This window comes from Nomascus leucogenys, chromosome 8 (genome assembly GCF_006542625.1).
Source record: "Nomascus leucogenys isolate Asia chromosome 8, Asia_NLE_v1, whole genome shotgun sequence".
Classification (NCBI taxonomy): Eukaryota; Metazoa; Chordata; class Mammalia; order Primates; family Hylobatidae; genus Nomascus; species Nomascus leucogenys.
In genome coordinates, this window is record NC_044388.1 from 55678857 (window position 1) to 55698580 (window position 19724).

At 40.4% G+C, this 19724-nt stretch overlaps 1 protein-coding gene and 2 pseudogenes across 2 annotated transcripts in view; all 3 read right to left on the bottom strand.

Annotated features, from left to right (window-relative positions):
- The window catches only part of CAGE1 (cancer antigen 1), a 60661-nt gene that overhangs the window by 10992 nt on the left and 29945 nt on the right, over positions 1 to 19724 (bottom strand). The window contains exons 10-11 of the mRNA XM_012509190.2: positions 16214 to 16318; positions 15226 to 15296 (exon numbers count right to left, since the gene is read on the bottom strand). Coding sequence (XP_012364644.1) covers positions 15226 to 15296; positions 16214 to 16318 — 176 coding nt within the window. The remainder of the gene's footprint in view (positions 1 to 15225; positions 15297 to 16213; positions 16319 to 19724) is intronic.
- LOC100584186 lies at positions 1073 to 1891 on the bottom strand (annotated as a pseudogene). The gene has a single exon (XR_001116333.2). The product of XR_001116333.2 is annotated as a 40S ribosomal protein S3 pseudogene (transcript).
- On the bottom strand, positions 3123 to 4822 carry LOC100583859 (annotated as a pseudogene).

Here is a 19724-nt window from a genome sequence, read left to right on the forward strand (position 1 = left end):
GGTCTGCATTCCCTGGTCTGTTCCATTGATTTTTATATTTTTACACCAATGCTACACTGTTTTGATTATTGTAGCTCTATAAAAAGTCTTAGAATCAGAGTTTCCCTCCCATTTTATCCTTCTTTATCAGAGTCCTTTTGGCTATTCTGTGCCTTTTGGATTTCCATATGAGTTTAGAATCAGCTTGGTAACTTTATTTAAAATTGGAATTGCACTGAATCAATAAATGAACTTGGGGAAAATCTTAACAAAATTGACCCATGAAAGAGATATACCTCTCCATTTATTTAACTCTTCTTTACTTTCTCTCAATGATGTTTTGTAATTTTTAGTGTATGAGTCTTTTACATACTTCCGCCAAATTTATCCTTATGTAGTTCATATTTTTGGTGCTATCAGAAATGTTTCTTAATTTCTGATTGTCTGTTGCTAGTATATAAAAATACAACTTTTACATATTGATATTGGATCCTGCAACCTTGCTAATCTTAATAGTCCTAGTAACTTTTTTGTAGATTCCATCAGATTCTCTACATAGATGATCATGTCTCTGTGAATACATGCATTTTTGCTTCATGTCCTATCTGGATGAGTTTTATTTTTCTTGCCTGATCGTACTGGACAGAACTTCCAGTACAATGTGAATGTACTGGAATGTCTTGTTTCTGATGATGAGAAAGCATTTAGTCTATCATCATTAAGTATGATGTTAGTAGGCTTTTTGTAGGTGCTCTTTGTCCTTATTGAGAGAGTTCCTTTCTTTTCCTAGGTTGTTTAGGTTTTCTCATGAAGAATGATGTTGGATTTTGTCAAACGGTTTTTCTGTCTGTCAAAATTTTCATATGCTTTTACTTTTTTAGTTTTTTACATATGCTAACTAACATTGATGGATACATAAAGCTGGCCCTTTTTTGCTATATAACATTCACAGATTCTAGGGATTAGAACATGGATTTGCCATTTACTTTTACCTGCCATTTTTAGCAGTATACACTGTACCCAATTTGTAATCTTTTATCCCTCACCCCCTTCCACATTTTCCCCCAAGTCCCCAAAGTCCACTGCATCATTCTTTTTTTTTTTCTTTGTACAATATTTTATTAAAGGTTTTTACAGAGCAACATCCAGACTCCAGAATACAGCTGCCAAGGAGATCCTGTTATGCTGTGGGGACTGGCTGGGGCACGGCAGGAGGCTCTGGCTTCCCACCCTTCTGTTCTGAGATGGGGGTGGTGGGCAGTATCTCATCTTTGGGTTCCACGATGCTCACGTGGTCAGGCAGGGGCTTCTTAGGGCCAATCTTACCAGTTGGGTCCCAGGGCAGCATGATCTTCACCCTGATGCCCAGCACACCCTGTCTGAGCAACACATGGCGCACAGCAGTGTCACCGTAGTAGTTAACAGCGTCTCTGCTGTGGATCATCAGGCCATCCACAAACTTCATGGATTTAGCCCTCTGTCCTCAGAGTTTCCCAGACACCACGACCTCACAGCCTTTGGCCCCACTCTCCATGATGAACCGCAACACACCATAGCAGACCCTTCGCACAGCAAGCCCTCCTAGGAGTTTGTAACGCAGAGACTCTGCCTGGGCAATGGCACGCAGACCCCTAGTGGCCACCTTTTCAGCATAAAGCTCTACACTGCCCTCTGGAGAACCAAACCTCTTCTGAACGACAGCAGTCAGTTCCTGAATCCGCCGGCCCTTCTCATCAAGAACATTCTGTGTTCTGGTGGCTAAGATAATGATTTCTGTCCTGGTTGGTGTAACTTGCACCTCAAGTCCAGAGTAGCCATCTTCAGCCAGCTCCTGAGTAAGAAACTCATTCAGTTCAGCTTAGAAGATGCCATCAGTGACAAACTTCCTCGTCCTGGAAATTTGTATGGCCATCTTGCCGCCATGCTCCACTGAAAGGAAAAGCACTGTATCATTCTTATGCCTTTGTGTCCTCATAGCTTAGCTCCCACTTATGAGTGAGAACATATGATGTTTGGTTTTCCATTCCTGAGCTACTTCACTTAGAATAATGGTCTCCAATTCCATCTAGGTTGCTGTGAATGCCATTATTTCATTCCTTGTTATGGCTGAATAGTATTCCATGGTGTATATATATACCACAATTTCTTTATCCATTCATTGATTGATGGGCATTTGGGCTGGTTCCATATTTTTGTAATTTCAAATTGTGCTGCTATAAACATGCACGTGCAAGTATCTTTTTTGAATAATGACTTCTTGTCCTCTGGGTAGATACCCAGTAGTGGGATTTCTGGATCAAATGGTAGTTCTACTTTTAGTTCTTTAAAGACTCTCCACACTGTTTTCCATAGTGGTTATACGAGTTTACATTTCCACTAGCAGTGTAGAAGTGTTCCCTTTTCACTGCATCCCTTGACAACATCTGTTATTTTTTGATTTTTTGATTATGGTCATTCTTGCAGGAGTAAGATTGTATCACACTGTGGTTTTGATTTGCATTTCCCTGATCATTAGTGATGTTGAGCATTTTTACGTATGTTTGTTGGCCATTTCCGTATCTTCTTTTGAGAATTGTCTATTCATGTCCTTAGCCCACTTTCTGATGGGATTGTTTTTTCTTGTTAACTTGTTTGAGTTCCTTGTAGATTCTGTATATTAGTCCTTTGTCAGATGTACAGAGTGTGAAGATTTTCTCCCACTCTGTGGGTTGTCTGTTTACTTTGCTGATTATTGCTTTTGCTGTGCAGAAACTTAATTAAGTTCCACCTATTTATCAGTTTTTTTAAGAGAATATAGAATTTATTAGATATTGAATATAAAAATAAACCATCTAAATAGGGGCCCAGGGAGCTTCCTTTATTTCTCTAGGCACCTCCAGGCCTTCCCACCCCAACCCCAATATAAACATTTTGCATATATAATGGCTAGCAAAGACTAAAAAGATGCAAAGCTTCCAAAGACAGCAGGTACTCAGCTTAAGGAGGGTGATGACCCGGTCAGATGAGATCTTCCTGGAGGAGCCCACCATTTTCTTTGTTGCAGCACTGACGAAAATACAACCCAGCCTTTTGGACCAGGGGCTGACATTAGGGGGTCCCTGAGCAAGTGACGGGCTAGAGCTGCTCGTTGGGAGGCAGATGGTCTACTCCCTCAATGCATCCTCCAACTGCTTCACTATCAAAGCCTGCTTCTGTTCCTGCAGCACACCACAGAACTGACGCATGGCCAATTTTAGCCGGGGGAGCTCATCTGCAAAGATGAGGTGGAACCGGCCTGGCTCCTTATACATGCAGGCTTTGCCACGGGATAACAACAGCTCGTTGTCCAGGAAGCGGCGAGAGGAGCTGTTCCTCTTCAAATGTACAGGGATCCAGGTACTTTTTCAAGTTGATCCAGATATAGAGGCCAGAGCTGCAGTTGTGAAAGGGGATCTCCAATGCCTTTAGCTTGGCAGTGATGTACTTGTGAGCTTCCCAGAGCCGGTAGTTATTGGTGGGCAGGTATACTTTGTCAATCCATTCTGTGTTCTGGAGCAGTTGACACAGCTTGTGCTGGGCGATGCCAGAGATACTGTGGAGGTAGCCAAAGGTGCTCACAGCAGAAGCCATCTCCTTGTTGTGGGTGTAAACAGAGCACCAAAGCAGAAGCCAGAGATGCCAAAATCCTTACTGGTGTCCGAGATCACATGGGTCCTGCTGTGATCAGGCAAACTTTTCATGCTCAGGACACTGTGGAATGTGATGGATTCATCAAAAACACAGACAGCATGTAAATCTCATCTACGATCACATGTAGGTTATACCTCTTGGCAAATTCCAGGTATTCCGTCGCGAGTCTGAGGAGCAGATGTCACCCAGAGGAGTCTGAGGGTTGATTAGCACAAGGCCTCGGACCTTTTTCCCCTCAAGCCTAGCTTCAAGCAGGGCTTCCTCTAACTTGTCCATAGTGAGGTGGAAAGGATGGGTGTTTGTAACAGTGATCTCACTCTCCAGGTGGACAGGAATCAACTCAACCTTCATGTATAGGCAGGAGCTAAAGTCAAAGCCACTATAGAAGGGAGCAAGGACCAGGAAGGCCTAGCCTGGATCACACAGAACCATGGCCAGTGCAGAGAAGACAGAGCAGCGGCCATTTAGAACAACCACATTTTCTGGATCAAGTCGGGCAGGTGCCTTACACTAGTAGGTCAGGAACCAGGCCACTTCTTCTTGCAGGAACGGGTGCCCTCTCCAATCCGGGTACTGCAGCAAGATGTCCTCAGTGCAGTCCATGTCACTTTATTGCAATCTTTCAGTCATCAGATCTATGCAGAGCTTGTTCTCACTGGTGCCAAGGTTAACGAAGCCCAAGGTGTTCTTGTCCTTATGATATTTGTCTTTTTGGTAGGCATTGTAGTCCTGGAAGCTCGACTAATAGAAAACACAGATGTCAATCCCACAGTTGGATAGGTCACGGCTGATGAAGGCAGCTTCACAATCACTCAGTTGGGGAACTGGATCAGGCTGCCTTGACAGTTGGGCCCCCTGCCCATATCTGACATTACCCCTGGAGTCCTGGGAAGGAAGAGGCACTTGGAGCTCCAGGCCACTCATGGCCCTAGACTATGGATCATCTGGCACATTAAGCGACCCAGAAGGGCTTCATGCTCACAGATGGCCTGAGTGTGCCTCCATTCTTCCAGCGGCAGGCCCTGCCTGCTCATCAGCTGCACAAAGTACTCCCTCATGGTCTGCCGCAAGTGCAGCATCATCTTAACAGCTGGGTATAGATGCTCTGGTCTCTGAGGACCTGGCCTCTCATCTGGCCAGAGGGCACAGGAAGGGTGTCTGACTGATGACTCATACGCCTGGTATCTGTAGTGGCCCCTGCAGGCTGGCTGGCATCTCCGTCTCTGTTTTCACTTATCTTCTCTCCAGTCTAAAGCCTGACTGGGCAAACTGTCCTTGACTGTCAGTGCTCAGGGACCTGCTCTGCCACCCTTCTCCTCACTGAATGTGTTAATCATTGTTTTTGTTGCATTTGCTTTTGGGTTCTTGGTCATGAAGTCTTTGCTTAAGCCAATGTCTAGAAGGGTTTTTCCGATGTTATCTTCTAAGATTTTATGGTTTCAGGTCTTAGATTTAAGTCCTTGATCCATCTTGAGTTGATTTTTGTATAAGGTGAGAGATGAGGATCCAGTTTCATTCTTCTACGTGTGGCTTGCCAATTATCCCAGCACCATTTGTTGAATAGGGTGTGCTTTCCCCACTTTATGTTTTTGTTTGCTTTGTTGAAGATCAGATGGCTGTATTTATGCCAACTCTTTTTTCATTAAAAAAGAAGCCTGGCCAACACAGTGAAACCCCGTCTCTACTAAAAATACAAAAAAATTAGCCAGGTGTGGTGATGGGTGCCTGTAATCCCAGCTACTTGGGAGGCTGAGGCAGGAGAATCGCTTGAACCTGGGAGGTGGAGGTTGCAGTGAGCTGAGATGGCACCACTGCACTCCAGCCCAGGTGACAATGAGAGACTCTGTCTCAAAAAAAAAAAAAAAAAGAAAAAGAAGTCAAAGAAATACAATGGGATTGTGACTATAAATAAGGGCAGTACTAATGTTATTTTTACTATATACTGAAATGCAGCTTTCTGTGGGGTTTACAAGTTTTAGGGGTAAACAAATGTTCACCTTATTCTCTGTGATCAAGGTATAAAATCTCATGGATTTTTAAAAGAATGTTCAATCCAATCAAACTTTTTGGTCATCCTGTACTCAAACTATCATGAAACTTAGAAAGAAAGGTTGTGGATTTACACTGAAATTTTCTGTGATTTTTGATATGGTTTTGCATGGAAAAACATTTACAGGGGCTTCATGTGGGTGGAAATCACAGTTGCTGTGACAGGGCAGTGAGTTGTCATTTATTAATTCAGTGTTGTCTGTGGGAGATATGGCACTGGAAGTATTTTTCTAGGACTCTGTTGGCATTCTGTGGATGGTGAATAGTAAATAAGTTAATGCGGAAGACTTTGATGAGTGACTTCAAAAACTACAGATTGTGATCAGGGATCATATGATGGGTAGGAATGGAATAGAAGATCACCTTGAATAACAAGGTAGCAGGGCTTGATAAAATGGGAAGCTGGGACAGGAAATGAACTGGGACATTTTTATAAGAGGATCCATCTCTTACCAGGATGATGTAATGATTGTGATGGGGACAAAGATAGAAAAAGTCTCACATTTTGTAGGAAGGTGTTCCTTCCTACAAAGGAAGGAATGGGATAGATTCATCAAAAACACAGACAGCATGTAATGTTGTTTGGAGCAGGGACTTCTACATCTGGAACAGACAGATCTGGACATAAGTGTTGGAGAGAAAGTGGTATTCAGGAAAGAGAGATGCATGCCTACTCAAATCTCTAGCATTGTGGAAAATCTATCGACTCAGACTCAGAGGACAGTGAATGTATCTCTAAGGTGACGGCATTTCAGCAGATGTGAAGATAGTACAAGATAACGGGGGTGAAGACAGCCTGAGTGTTCTAGGTAGAACAACATGCTAAAACTTGGAGGCAAAGGGAATATGGTACATTTGAAAAAGTATAATATCTCTAGTGTGGCAAAAGCAAGTCAGGGAATGGTAAGATGAGATCAGACAGGCAGGGTGGAGCTTGATCATGAAGAAACCTGTAGGCCATGTTAAGGATTTTTGCTTTTACCTAAGGTGATGGAAAATCACTAAAGTTTTTTAAGATACAAAATGGCATACTCATATTTATGTTTCAGAAAGATCACTCTGGCTGCGTATACAGAATGGACTTCACCAAGTAGTTTTCTTTTAGTCTTTTAGAAAAATAAAATGCCACTAATAGCTTTTGTAGTAAACAGCTGTTTCTAAAGTCCAAGGCCTATGAATGGAAAAATTACAGGCCAGGCGCGGTGGTTCACACCTGTAATCCCAGCACTTTGGGAGGCTGAGGTGAATGGATCACTTGAGGCCAGGAGTTAGAGACCAGCCTGGCCAACGTGGCAAAACCCTGTCTCTACTGAAAAAAAAAAAAAAAAAAAAAAAAAAAAAAAAGAAAAAAAGCCAGGTGTGGTAGCGTGCACACCTGTGGTCCCAGCTACTCAGGAGGCTGAGGCAGGAGAATCGCTTTAGCCTGGGAGGCAGACATTGTGCTACTGACTCCAGCTGAGATTGTGCCACTGCACTCCAGCCTGGGCAACAGAGCAAGACTCTATCTAAAAAAAAAAAAAAAAGAAAAAGAAAGAAAGAAGATTCTAATAAGCAGCCACAGTTGACAATGCTTATGATAAAGACTAAATTGACATTCTGACCTATGGTCTCTTCTTCAACACAAATTGGATCGACCAATCAACTGAAATATACATTAAAAAAATTTTTTTTTCCATCCAAGCCCTGCAGAACATTTAAATTTTTTAATTTAAAAATAACTGGGGCAATCATCATGGTGGACGGGAGGCAGGACTAGATTGCAGCTCTGACTAGGACGGACAGAGCAGTGTATGGAGGCTTGCATCATGAATTTTAGCTCTAAAATGACTGCAAGAACAAATCAGGAATCCTGAGAAGACCACGGACCCTCTGAAGGAAGCGGACTGCTCCTGCAGGAGCTGGGAGACACCCCAAATACTGTGAGTGCCCAAACTGCAGAAGTGGGAAAGGGAGACCCTCTACTCCCAAACACACACCCCCACTGAAGAAAATGAAGGTCTAGTTTGAGAGAAGTTTCCGACCTTACCTGGAGCTGAGTCAGTTTAGAGAGCCAAGCGAAATACAGCGGTAGAGGAAGCAGCGGGAAAGGCCCTGGGAGCTCGCTGGGTCCCCAAGCAGGCCATTCCTGCCTGGCCCCCCAGGGACCCAAAGCAGGAGGGGGTGGGGGGCGGGGCGGGGGAATCTTTGTAACAATTTGAATTGAGCAAGAAGCCTCCTGGCCAGAACGTGGGGGAGGGTGGGAAATCTATCTGGTTTGCAGACTCCACAGGAGGGAAAAGAACCAAAGCCCTGTTCTTTCACAGCTGCGGGTAGCCTGGGGCAAGTTCTCAAGTCCTGCTCACCCACTGCCTGGAAACAGACTGTAAAAGGGGGCATGGTGAGAGTGAGACAGGCCCTTTGGATTGTGTGGGAGTTGGGTGAGGCCTGTGACTGCAGGCTTTCCCCCACTTCCCTAACAACCTGCAGAGGCAGCCATAATCCTCCTAGGTACACAACTCCAGTGACCTAGGAATCTCACCCCCATCCCCCACAGCAGCTGCAGCAAGACCTGCCCAAGGAGAGTCTAAGCTCAGACACACCAAGCCCTGCCCCTACCTGATGGGCCTTCCCTATCCACCCCGGTAGCTGAAGACAAAGGGCATATATTCTTGGGAGTTCTAGGGCCCTGCTCACCACCGGTTCCTCTCCATACTACCACAGCTGATGCTCTCTGGAAAGTGCCACCTCCCCGCACGGGGCCAACCAGCACAAAAATAAAACATTAAACCACCCAAGCTAAGAACCTCCCAGAGTCCATTTCACCTCCCTGCCACGTCCACTGGAACAGGTACTGGTATCCACAGCTGATATCCATAGACGGTTCACATCACAGGACTCTGTGCAGACAACCCCCAGTACCAGCCTGGTGCCAGGGAGACTTGCTGGAAGGCTAGACCCCGAAGAGAGGTAACAATCACGGCAACTCGACCCACAGGAAGCCACATCCACAGGAAAAGAGAGCACTACATCAAGGGAACACCCCGTGGGACAAAAGAATCTAAACAACAGCCTTCAGCCCTAGACCTTCCCTCTGACAAAGCCTACCCAAATGAAAAGGAACCAGAAAACCAACTGTGGTAATATGACAAAACAAGGCTCTTTAGCATCCCCCAAAATCACACTAGCTCACCAGCAATGGATCCAAACCAAGAAGAAATCCCTGATTTACCTGAAAAAGAATTCAGGAGGTTAGTTGTTAAGCTAATCAGGGAAGCATCAGAGAAAGGTGAAGTCCAATTCAAGGAAATCCAAAAAACGATACAAGAAGTGAAGGAAGAAATATTCAAGGAAATAGATAGCACAAAGAAAAAAATAAAAACTTCAGGAAACATTGGACACACTTATAGAAATGCAAAATGCTCTGGAAAGTCTCAGCAATAGAAATGAACAAGTAGAAGAAAGAAATTCAGAGCTAGAAGACAAGGTCTTTGAATTAACCCAGTCCAACAAAGACAAAGCAAAAAAGAAAAAGAAAATGAAAATATGAACAAAGCCTCCAAGAAGTCTGGGATATGTTAAACGACCAAACCTAAGAATAATCGGTGTTCCTGAGGAAGAAGAGAAATATAAAAGTATGGAAAACATATTTGGGGAATAATCAAGGAAAACTTCCCTGGCCTTGCAAGAGACCTCAACATCCAAATACAAGAAGGACAAAGAACACCTGAGAAATTCATCGCAAAAAGATCATCACCTAGGCACACTGTCATCAGGTTATCTAAAGTTAAGATGAAGGAAAGAATCTTAAGAGCTGTGAGACAAAAGCACCAGGTAACCTATAGAGGAAACTTATCAGATTAATAGATTTCTCAGCATAAACCCTACAAGCTAGAAGGGATTGGGGCCCTGTCTTCAGCCTCCTCAAACAAAACAATTGTCAGCTAGGAATTTTGTATGTAGCAAAACTAAGCATCATATATGAAGGAAAGATACAGTCTTTTTCAGACAAACAAATGCTGAGAGAATTCCCCACTACCAAGCCACCCCTACAAGAACTGCTAAAATGAGCTCTAAATCTTGAAACAAATCCTAGAAACACATCAAAACAGAACTTCTTTAAAGCATAAATCACACAGGACCTATAAAACAAAAATACAATTTAAAAAACAAAAACAAAAAAACTAAGGTACCCAGGCAACAAATAGCATGATGAAAGCAATGGTACCTCATATCTTAATACTAACATTGAATATAAATGGCCTAAATGCCCCACTTAAAAGATACAGAACTGCAGAATGGATAAGAACTCACCAGCCAGGTGCAGTGGCTCACGCCTATAATCCCAGCACTTTTGGAGGCCAAGGTGGGTGGACCACTTGAGGTCAGGAGTTTGAGACCAGCCTGGCCAACATGGTGAAACCTCATCTGTACTAAAAATACAAAATTAGCCAGGTGTGGTGGTGCATGCCTGTAATCCCAGCTACTTGGGAGGCTGAGGCAGGAGAATCACTTGAGCCTGGGGGCCAAGGTTGCAGTAAGCCAAGATCTCACTGTTGCACTCCAGCCTGGGCGACAAGAGTGAAACGCTTGTCTAAAAAAAAAAAAAAAAAAAAAGAAAGAAAGAAAGAAAAAAAGAAGAAGAAGAAAAAGAACTCACCAACCAACTATCTGCTGCCTTCAGGAGACTTACCTAACACATAAGGACTCACATAAACTTAAAGTAAAGGGGTGGAAAAAGGCATTTCATGCAAATGGACACCAAAAGTGAGCAGGGGTAGCTATTCTTATATCAGACAAAACAAACTTTAAAGCAACAGCAGTTAAAAGAGACAAAGAGGGACATTATATGGTAAAAAGCCTTGTCCAACAGGAAAATATCACAATCCTAAAATATATGCACCTAACACTGGAGCTCCCAAATTTATAAAACAATTACTAATAGACCTAAGAAATGAGAGAGATGGTAACACAATAATAGTGGGGGGCTGGCTTCAATACTCCACTGACAGCACTAGACAGGTCATCAGGACAGAAAGTCAACAAAGAAACAATGGAGTTAAACTATACCTTGGAACAAATGGACTTAACAGATATCTACAGAACATTTCATCCAAGAACTGCAGAATACACATTCTATTCAACAACACATGGAATTTTCTCCAAAATAGACCATACCATTTCTCCAAAATAGGCCATAAAATGAACCTCAATAAATTTAAGAAAACTGAAATTATATCAAGCACTCTTTCAGACCACAGTGGAATAAAACTGGAAATCAATTCCAAAAGGAACCTTCAAAACCATGCAAATACATGGAAATGAAATAACCTGCTCCTGAATGAGCATTGGGTCAAAAACAAAATCAAGAAGGAAATTTAAAAATCCTTTGAACTGAACTACAATAATGACAGAACCTATCAAAACCTCTGGAATACACCAAAGGCAGTGATAAGAGGAAAGTTTATAGCCCTAAACAGCTACATCAAAAAGACAGAAAGAGCACAAACTGACAGTCTAAGGTTACACCCCAAGGAAGTAGAGAAACAAGAACAAACCAAACTCAAACCCAGCAGAAGAAAGGAAATAACCAATATCAGAGCAGAACTAAATTAAATTGAAACAAAAAATACAATACAAAGATAAATGAAACAAAAAGCTGGTTCTTTGAAAAGATAAATAAAATTGATAGATCATTAGTAAGACTAACCAAGAAGAGAGAAAATCCAAATAACCTCATTAATAAATGAAACAGGAGATATTACAACTGACACCACTGAAATACAAAAGATCATTCAATGCTACTATGAACATCTTTACACACATAAACTAGAAAACCTACAAGAGATGGATAAATTCCTGGAAAAATACAATCTTCCTAGCTTAAATCAGGAAGAATTAAGATACCCTGAACAGACCAATAACAAGCAGTGAGATTGAAATGATAATTAAACAATTACCAACAAAAAAAGTCCAGGACCAGATGGATTCACAGGAGAATTCTACCAGACATTCAAAGAAGAATTGGTAGCAATCCTTTTGACACTATTCCACAAGATAGAGAAAGAGAAAACCCTCCATAATTCATTCTATGAAGCCAGCATCACCCTAATACCAAAACCAGGAAAGAACATAGTCAAAAAAGAAAACTAAAGACTGATATCCCTGATGCACACAGATACTAAACTCCTTAACAAAATACTAGTTAACTGAATCCAACAACATATCAAAAAGATAATCCACTATGATCAAGTGGGTTTCACACCAGGGATTCAGGGGTGGTTTAACATATGCAAGTAAATAAATGTGATACACTACATAAAAAGGATTTAAAACAAAAATCATATGATCTTCTCAATAGATTCAGAAAAAGCATTTGACAAAATCCAGCATCCCTTTATGATTACAACTCTCAGCAAAATTGGCATACAAGGGACATACCTCAATGTAATAAAAGCCATCTATGACAAACCCACAGCCAACGTAATACTGAATGGAGAAAAGTTTAAAGCATTCCCTCTGAGACCTGGAACAAAACAAGGATGCCCACTCTCACCACTCCTCTTCAACATAATACTGGAAGTCCTAGCCAGAGCAATCAGACAAGAGAAATAAATAAAGGGCATCCAAATTGGCAAAGAGGATGTCAAACTGTCACTATTGGCTGAAGACATGATCATTTATCTTGAAAACCCTAATGACTCCTCCTGAAAGCTCCTAGAACTGATAAAAGAATTCAGCAACGTTTCCTGATACAAGATAAATGTACACAAATCAGTAGCTCTTCTATATACCAACAGCGACCAAGTGGAGAATCAAATCAAGAACTCGAGCTCTTTTACAATAGCTGCAAAAACAAAAAACAAACAAACAAACAAAAAAAAACCTAACCAAAGAGTCAAAAGACCTCTACAGGGAAAACTACAAAACACTGCTGAAAGAAACCATAGATGACACAAACAAATGGAAACACATCTCATGCTCATGGATGGGTAGAATCAATATTGTGAAAATGACCATATTGCCAAAAGCAATCTACAAATGCAATACAATCCCCATCAAAACACTACCATCATTCTTCACAGAATTAGAAAAAACAATTCCAAAATTCATATGGAACCAAAAGAGAGCCTGCATAGCAAAGCAAGACTAAGCAAAAAGAATAAATCTGTAGGCATCACACTACCTGATTTCAAACTATACTATAATGCTATAGTCACCAAAACAGCATGGTTCTGGCATAAAAATAGGCACATAAACCAATGAAACAGAATAGAGAACCCAGAAATAAATGCAAATACTAACAGCCAACTGATCTTTGACAAAGCAAACGAAAACATAAAGTGGGGGAAAGGACACCCTTTTCAACAAATGGTGCTGGGGTAACTGGCTAGCTGCATCTAGGAGAATAAAACTGGATCTTCATCTCTCGCCTCTTACAAAAGTCAACTCAAGATGGATTAAGGACTTAAATCTAAGCACTGAAACTATAAAAATTCTAGAAGATAACACTGGAAAAACCCTTCTAGATATTGGCTTAGGCAAGGATTTCATGACCAAGAACCCAAAAGCAAATGCAATAAAAACATAGATAAATAGTGGAGACTTAAACTAAAGAGCTTTTGCATGGCAGAAGGAATAGTCAGCAGAGTCAACAGACAACCCACAGAGTGGGAGAAAATCTTCACACTCTATACATCTGACAAAGGACAAATATCCAGAATCTACAAGAAACTCAAACAAATCAGTAAGAAAAAAATAAACAATACCATCAAAAAGTGAGCTAAGGACATGAATAGACAATTCTCAAAAGAAGATATACAAATGGCCAACAAACATATGACAAAATGCTCAACATCACTAATGCTCAGGGAAATGCAAATCAAAACTACAATGTGATACCACCTTACTCCTGCAAGAATGGTCATAATAAAAAAATCAAAAAACAGTAGATGTTGGCATGGATGCAGTGATCAGGGAACACTTCTACACTGCTGGTGGGAATATAAACTAGAATGTAAACAGCCACTATGGAAAACAGTGTGGAGATTCCTTAAAGAGCTAAAAGTAGAACGATCATTTGATCCAGCAACCCCAATACTGAGTATCTACCCAGAGGAACATAAGTCATTATATGAAAAAGATACTTGAACACACATGTTTATAGTGTCACAACTCAAAATTGCAAAATCATGGAACCAACCTGAATGCCCATCAATCAAAGAGTAGATAAAGAAACTGTTACTATATATGTATACACACACACACATATATATGATGGAATACTACTCAGCCATAAAAGGAATGAATTAATGGCATTCGCAGTGACCTGGATGAGACTAGAGACTATTATTCTAAGTGAAGGAACTCAGGAATGGAAAACCAAACATCGTATATTCTCACTGATATGTGGGAGCTAAGCTATGAGGACGCAAAGGCATAAGAATGACATAATGGACTCTGGGGACTCGTGGGGAAGTGTGGAAGGGGGACGAGGGATAAAAGACTATAAATATGGTGCAGTGTATACTGATTGGGTGATGGGTGCACCAAAATCTCACGAATCACTACTAAAGAACTTATCTAACCAAATATCACCTGTACCCCAATAATCTATGGGAAAAAATAAAAATAAAAAATAAAAATAACTGAGGCAAAGCAATTTCAGCAAAATGATAGTTTGATATTTTTAAAATATTACGTTTTTAATTTTGATATTTCATTAGCCTATGATCATTGAGCATTGGCTGAATTTCCTTGGTTATAAGCTGAAGAGGAATCAAATTTTACATTTCCTAAGTATACAACATCCTCTCCCCTCTTCAAATTTAAAACTTGCCTGCATTAGTTTGAAAAAATGGAAAAACTGTTTGACATGGGTTCTGCTTAGAAACAATTGTGAAAACCAAAAGCAAACTTTAAAAATGCATGCACTTTTAATTATTTTGGGTGAGGCAGGCTTATAGAAAGCTCATATTTTGGGGGCACTGTCTCTATAAAATTAGACCTTTTGTTAAGCTCCAGTGATAGCCAGCACAGCATAAATGAAATTGGGGGAAGGATGGAAGAAGCAGCATATTAGAAACAAGTATAATGAATAAATAAGAACTATGCAGAGTTTAGGAGCACAAATTTTGCAGTGTTTCATGCTGAATCGCATTCTCATGAGTTTATTTCCTTCTTGATATATGTATGAATATGTTTAATTTGATGTGCATTCAGTATCTTTTTGTGAGTAATTTCTAAGCACTGCAAGATTTTACTTGAATACTATGATAATGTCCTCTAAAATTGTTGAATGTTTCTTATTAATTCCTTCATCACCCCTTTAAATCAAAGGGAGCTGTGAGAAAGGAAGATGAAAATCTGGTTGCTTAACTGTTGAAGTAGTCCAGACATTAAGCAGTCTACCTATATTACTAAAGAATGAACTTAATTAATAAAACAGCACATTTTTCTTCTTTCTAGGAGTCCGAAAAAAAGAATTTAGAATCCGGAGAATAAGGTATTAGTAAATATTCACAAAATTAAGGATTCATTTTTTCAACTTACTGTGCAATCTGGGAGTGGGATATTGCGAGCCTTTGGTCAGCACATTCAATGATTTCTTCATATGACGTAACCTTGAAAAAAATAAGCTAAACCAATTATTTTTCATTCTAGAATTTTTATTTTTTTTTCCTTTTTTATGACTGCAAGTTGAAGTTTAATTATTTGACTATTAATGAAAGTTTCATAATAGGCAAAACACCTTCCTTACATTTTGAAATCAGGAATATGAAAAAAAAAAAACTATAACATGCCCATTAATCATGCAGAAAATGTGAAGCACCAAAAAATGGACAACAGTAATGAGTCAACTATAATCCAGTTGTCTTCCAAATAAGTACTATATGCATCAACTAAGGATTATAGTTCATTTGGTTAAAGTTAATGCAGTTTTAATAAGGTAAACTAGAACACTAAGTTGGCAAGATTTAGAATTATCCTGAAAGTGAAGTAGCAATACTAAGATTTTAAATTGCCAACAGCAGAACAGATAGACACACACAACAATCTTTGATCGCTTTCAGCTAAAAGGATAATGGGGGTGTTTTATAATGTCATTATGAAGTAAAAGGGATCAATATAAATGTGCTACATCATCCCACAGACCCTTTTTAGCTCTAAAATTCTATTAATATTTGGCATAGATTTTAAAAGGCACAAATATTTCTGTAAAACAGTTTGTACCAGGCCAGGAACAGTGTCTCAGGTCTGCAATCCCAGGATTTGGGGAGGCTGAGGCAGAAGGATTGCTTGAGACCAGGAGGTTGAGACCAGCCTATGCAACATAGTGAGACCACGTCTCTACAAAAATTTTTAAAAATTAGCCAGGAATGGTGGCACATGCCTATAATCCCAGCTACTCATGAGACTGAGGCAAGGAGGCTTGCTTGAGCCCAGGGGGTTGAAGCTGTAGTTAGCACTGCACTGTACTTCACCCTGGGTGACAGAGTGAGATCTTGTCTCAAAAAACAAAAGAAAAAAAAATGTGTACCTTCTTTATTAAGTTGCCTAAATGTCTTTGATACTTGTCATTTTCTTCAATGAGTCTGTTGCAGTGGTTTTCTTTTGACTCTAGGAGATGTCCCAATTTTGTGATCTGTGGAGAAATATCAGTAAACATACTAACCTGGAACCTGCCAGGAAAGCTATATATGGATGCCAAGAACAAATGAGAAAACTGAGCAACACTTTATTCCAATATTCTTCTAAACTGAGTTGTACCACAGGTGAAGCATGAGAGGCTATGAACCAGAGAATGGTTAGACTGCACTTAGAACAGATAAACAAAAATTATAATGGGGTTTTACCTTTTCTCTTTATACTATAAAACAGCATTGCAAATAACTGAACACGTATTGGTACATACAAATATTTATCAGCCCCAAATCTTCCCTATTATCTTTCCATGTATAGCCAATGCATAGACATATTTGACTCTATATGAAGTAAAGCACTGATGTTTTCAGGTTTGAGAAATATTCTCCCTTGCATAAATGACTGCAAGTTTTTAAAAAGGTTCAGCTTAATGTATTTCATTTTCTGACCTATGGTCCAATTTTTATTTGTAAGAAAGCCATTAAAAATGAAAAATTATGTGACATCTAAAATTAATTATCAGGAAATGGTATTCACAAGTTCCCCTAGCATTTACCTTAATTTTCAAAGCAATTATAGAAGAAAAACTATAAACATGAAATAACAATGTTAAATGACTTTTAATCATCTAATGTTTTATTTTTTATTTTATTTTTGAGATGGAGTCTCTCTCTGTCGCCAAGGCTGGAGAACAGTGGCACGATCTCAGCTCACTGCAACTTCTACCTCCCAGGTTCAAGCAATTCTCCTGCCTCAGTCTCCTGAGTAGATGGGATTACAGGTGTGCACCACCATGCTCAGCTAATTTTTGTATTTTTAGTAGAGATGGGGTTTCACCATGTTGGCCAGGCTGGTCTTGAACTCCTGAGCTCAGGTGATCCACCCACCTCGGCCTCCCAAAGTGCTGAGATTACAGGTGTGAGCCACCGTGCCCGGCCTAACGTTTTAAATATACTTATGTGTCTGTAGTGAAGAACCCTAGAGGAATCAATAACAGAGCAAATTTGCAGCAGAAATAGCAACTTTCTTTCTCTTATATGAATAAATTAATGAGGACATTATCAAATCAGTGGTCCCACTTCTCTAACAACATACATTATTTAAGGTACTTAATCCAGTTATTATTACCTCAATTTAACAGCTGGAACCAAAGTGAAGATAATTTAAAAGATTTTTGAAGTAGAAAATGCTAGAATCCCTATTTCTCAGCTATTAATGTTAGGCTCTTTGCATCTCATCTCCTTACTACATCCTGGAGGGGGGGTTCCACTCTGCTTCATGACACTTGACTGAAGCAATGTTGAATTCCTTCTCAATTTCTCTTTTTCATTATAGATTTCATGGCACACTTTGACTTCTTTAATAGCTTTCAAGATCAAAATAACCCTTTTAAGTCTGCAGATTGATTTTTTTTTTTAATTTGCTAACCTCAGATTAAAGAAAGAATAGCAAAAGCTTCCTTACAGAATAATATTTATTTTAGAGATAAAAGAATTGCTCTTCAGAAGCCAGGTTTTTAGATTATCATGAAAAGAAATACAACATTTTAAGTTTCTGCTAACGTACAAATTTTAACTGCTTTAAGGGTATAAGTGACATACGATTAATAACACATATTTAAAGTGTACGGTTTGGTAAATTTTTGTTGTTGTTGTTGTTGTTGTTGTATTTGTTTTTGTTTTTGAGATGGAGTATCGTTTTGTCACCCAGGCTGGAGTGCAGTGGTGCAATCTCTGCTCACTGCAACTTCTGCCTCCAGGGTTGAAGTGATTCTCCTGCGTCAGCCTCCCTAGTAGCAGGGACTATGGGCGCATGCCACCATGCCTGGCTAATTTTCGTAGTTTTAGTAGAGACAGGGTTTCACCATGTTGGCCAGGCTGCGGTTAGGTATATATATATATATATATATATGCCTCCATAACCATCACCATCATCAAGATAATGAGCCTACCCATCACCCTCCACAACCAAAGTTTCCTCTTGCCACTCAGCAATCCCTCCCTCCTGCCCATCTGCCTTCCTTGACCCCCACACTCTCTGCCAGTCCCAGGCAACCACTGATCCACTTTCTGTCATCATAGATTACTTTGTATATTCTAGAATGTTATATAATGGAACCAAACAGTATTTACTCTTTTTTTGTCTAGTTCTTTTCACTTGGTATAATTATTTTGAGGTTCTTCTATGTTGCATGTGTTTCAGTAGTTCATCCCTTTTTTATGACTGAGGAGTATTGTCATTGAATGAATATATACAATGTATTTACCCATTCACCTGTAGACAGACATTTGGCTTGCTTTCTGATTTGGGCTATTTATTATAAATAAAGCTACAAAGACCTCATACATATTTGTATGAACATATGCTTTCATTTCTCTTGAGTAAATATCTAGGAGTAGGCCAGGCACAGTGTCTCATGCCTATAATCCCAGTGCTTTGGGAGATGGAGGCGGGAGGATTGCTTGAGCTCAGGAGTTTGAGACTGGCCTAGGCAACATAGCAAGACTCCAGCTCTACAAAAAAATATATTTTTTTAATTAGCTAGGGCTGGTAATGTGCACCTGTAGCCCCAGATATTCTGGAGGCTGAGGTGGGAGGCCGCAGTGAGCCAAGACTGCACCACTACACTTCAGCCTGGGTGACAGAGCGATACCCTGTCTCTTAAAAACAATAACCAAAAAAAACTAGGAGTAGAATAATGGTAGGTGTGTGTTTAACTTTTAAAGCCATTGCCAAAATGTTTTCCAAAATGGTTGTACAATTTTACATCCCAACCAGCAGTGAATGAGAGTTGCATTTGCTCCACATTCTCTCCAAGCCTTAGTATAGTCAGTCTTTTTAATTTTAGACATTCTAAAAGGGGTACAGTGGTATTCTTTGTAGATTTAATTTGCATCTTTTTTTTTTTTTTTTTGAGACAGAGTTTTGCTCTTGTTGCCCAGGCTGGAGTGCAATGGCACAATCTCAGCTCACTGCAAACTCCACCTCCCAGGTTCAAGCGATTCTCCTGCCTTGGCCTCCCAAGTAGCTGGGATTACAGGCATGTGCCACCATGCCCGGCTAATTTTGTATTTTTTAGTAGAGATGGGATTTCACCATGTTGGTCAGGCTGGTCTCAAATTCCTGACCTCAGGTGATCCACCCACCTTGGCCTCCCAAAGTGCTGGGATTACAGGTGTGAGCCACCTTGCCTGGCCTAATTTGTATCTTAATGATGTTAAGTATCTTTCCCACCTCTTCAGCACCTCCTTTCCTGAGTGGCCTGCCCATGTGTACTGCAGCACAGAGTGCAGACACAGACCCACAGAAGTTGTGATGGGCCTCACTGACTGCCTTGAAGATGTAGGCTCTAAGGGCAGGGGTGAGTTAGGCAGAGGTTGAACACCCATGTTGGGTCATGTTCACAG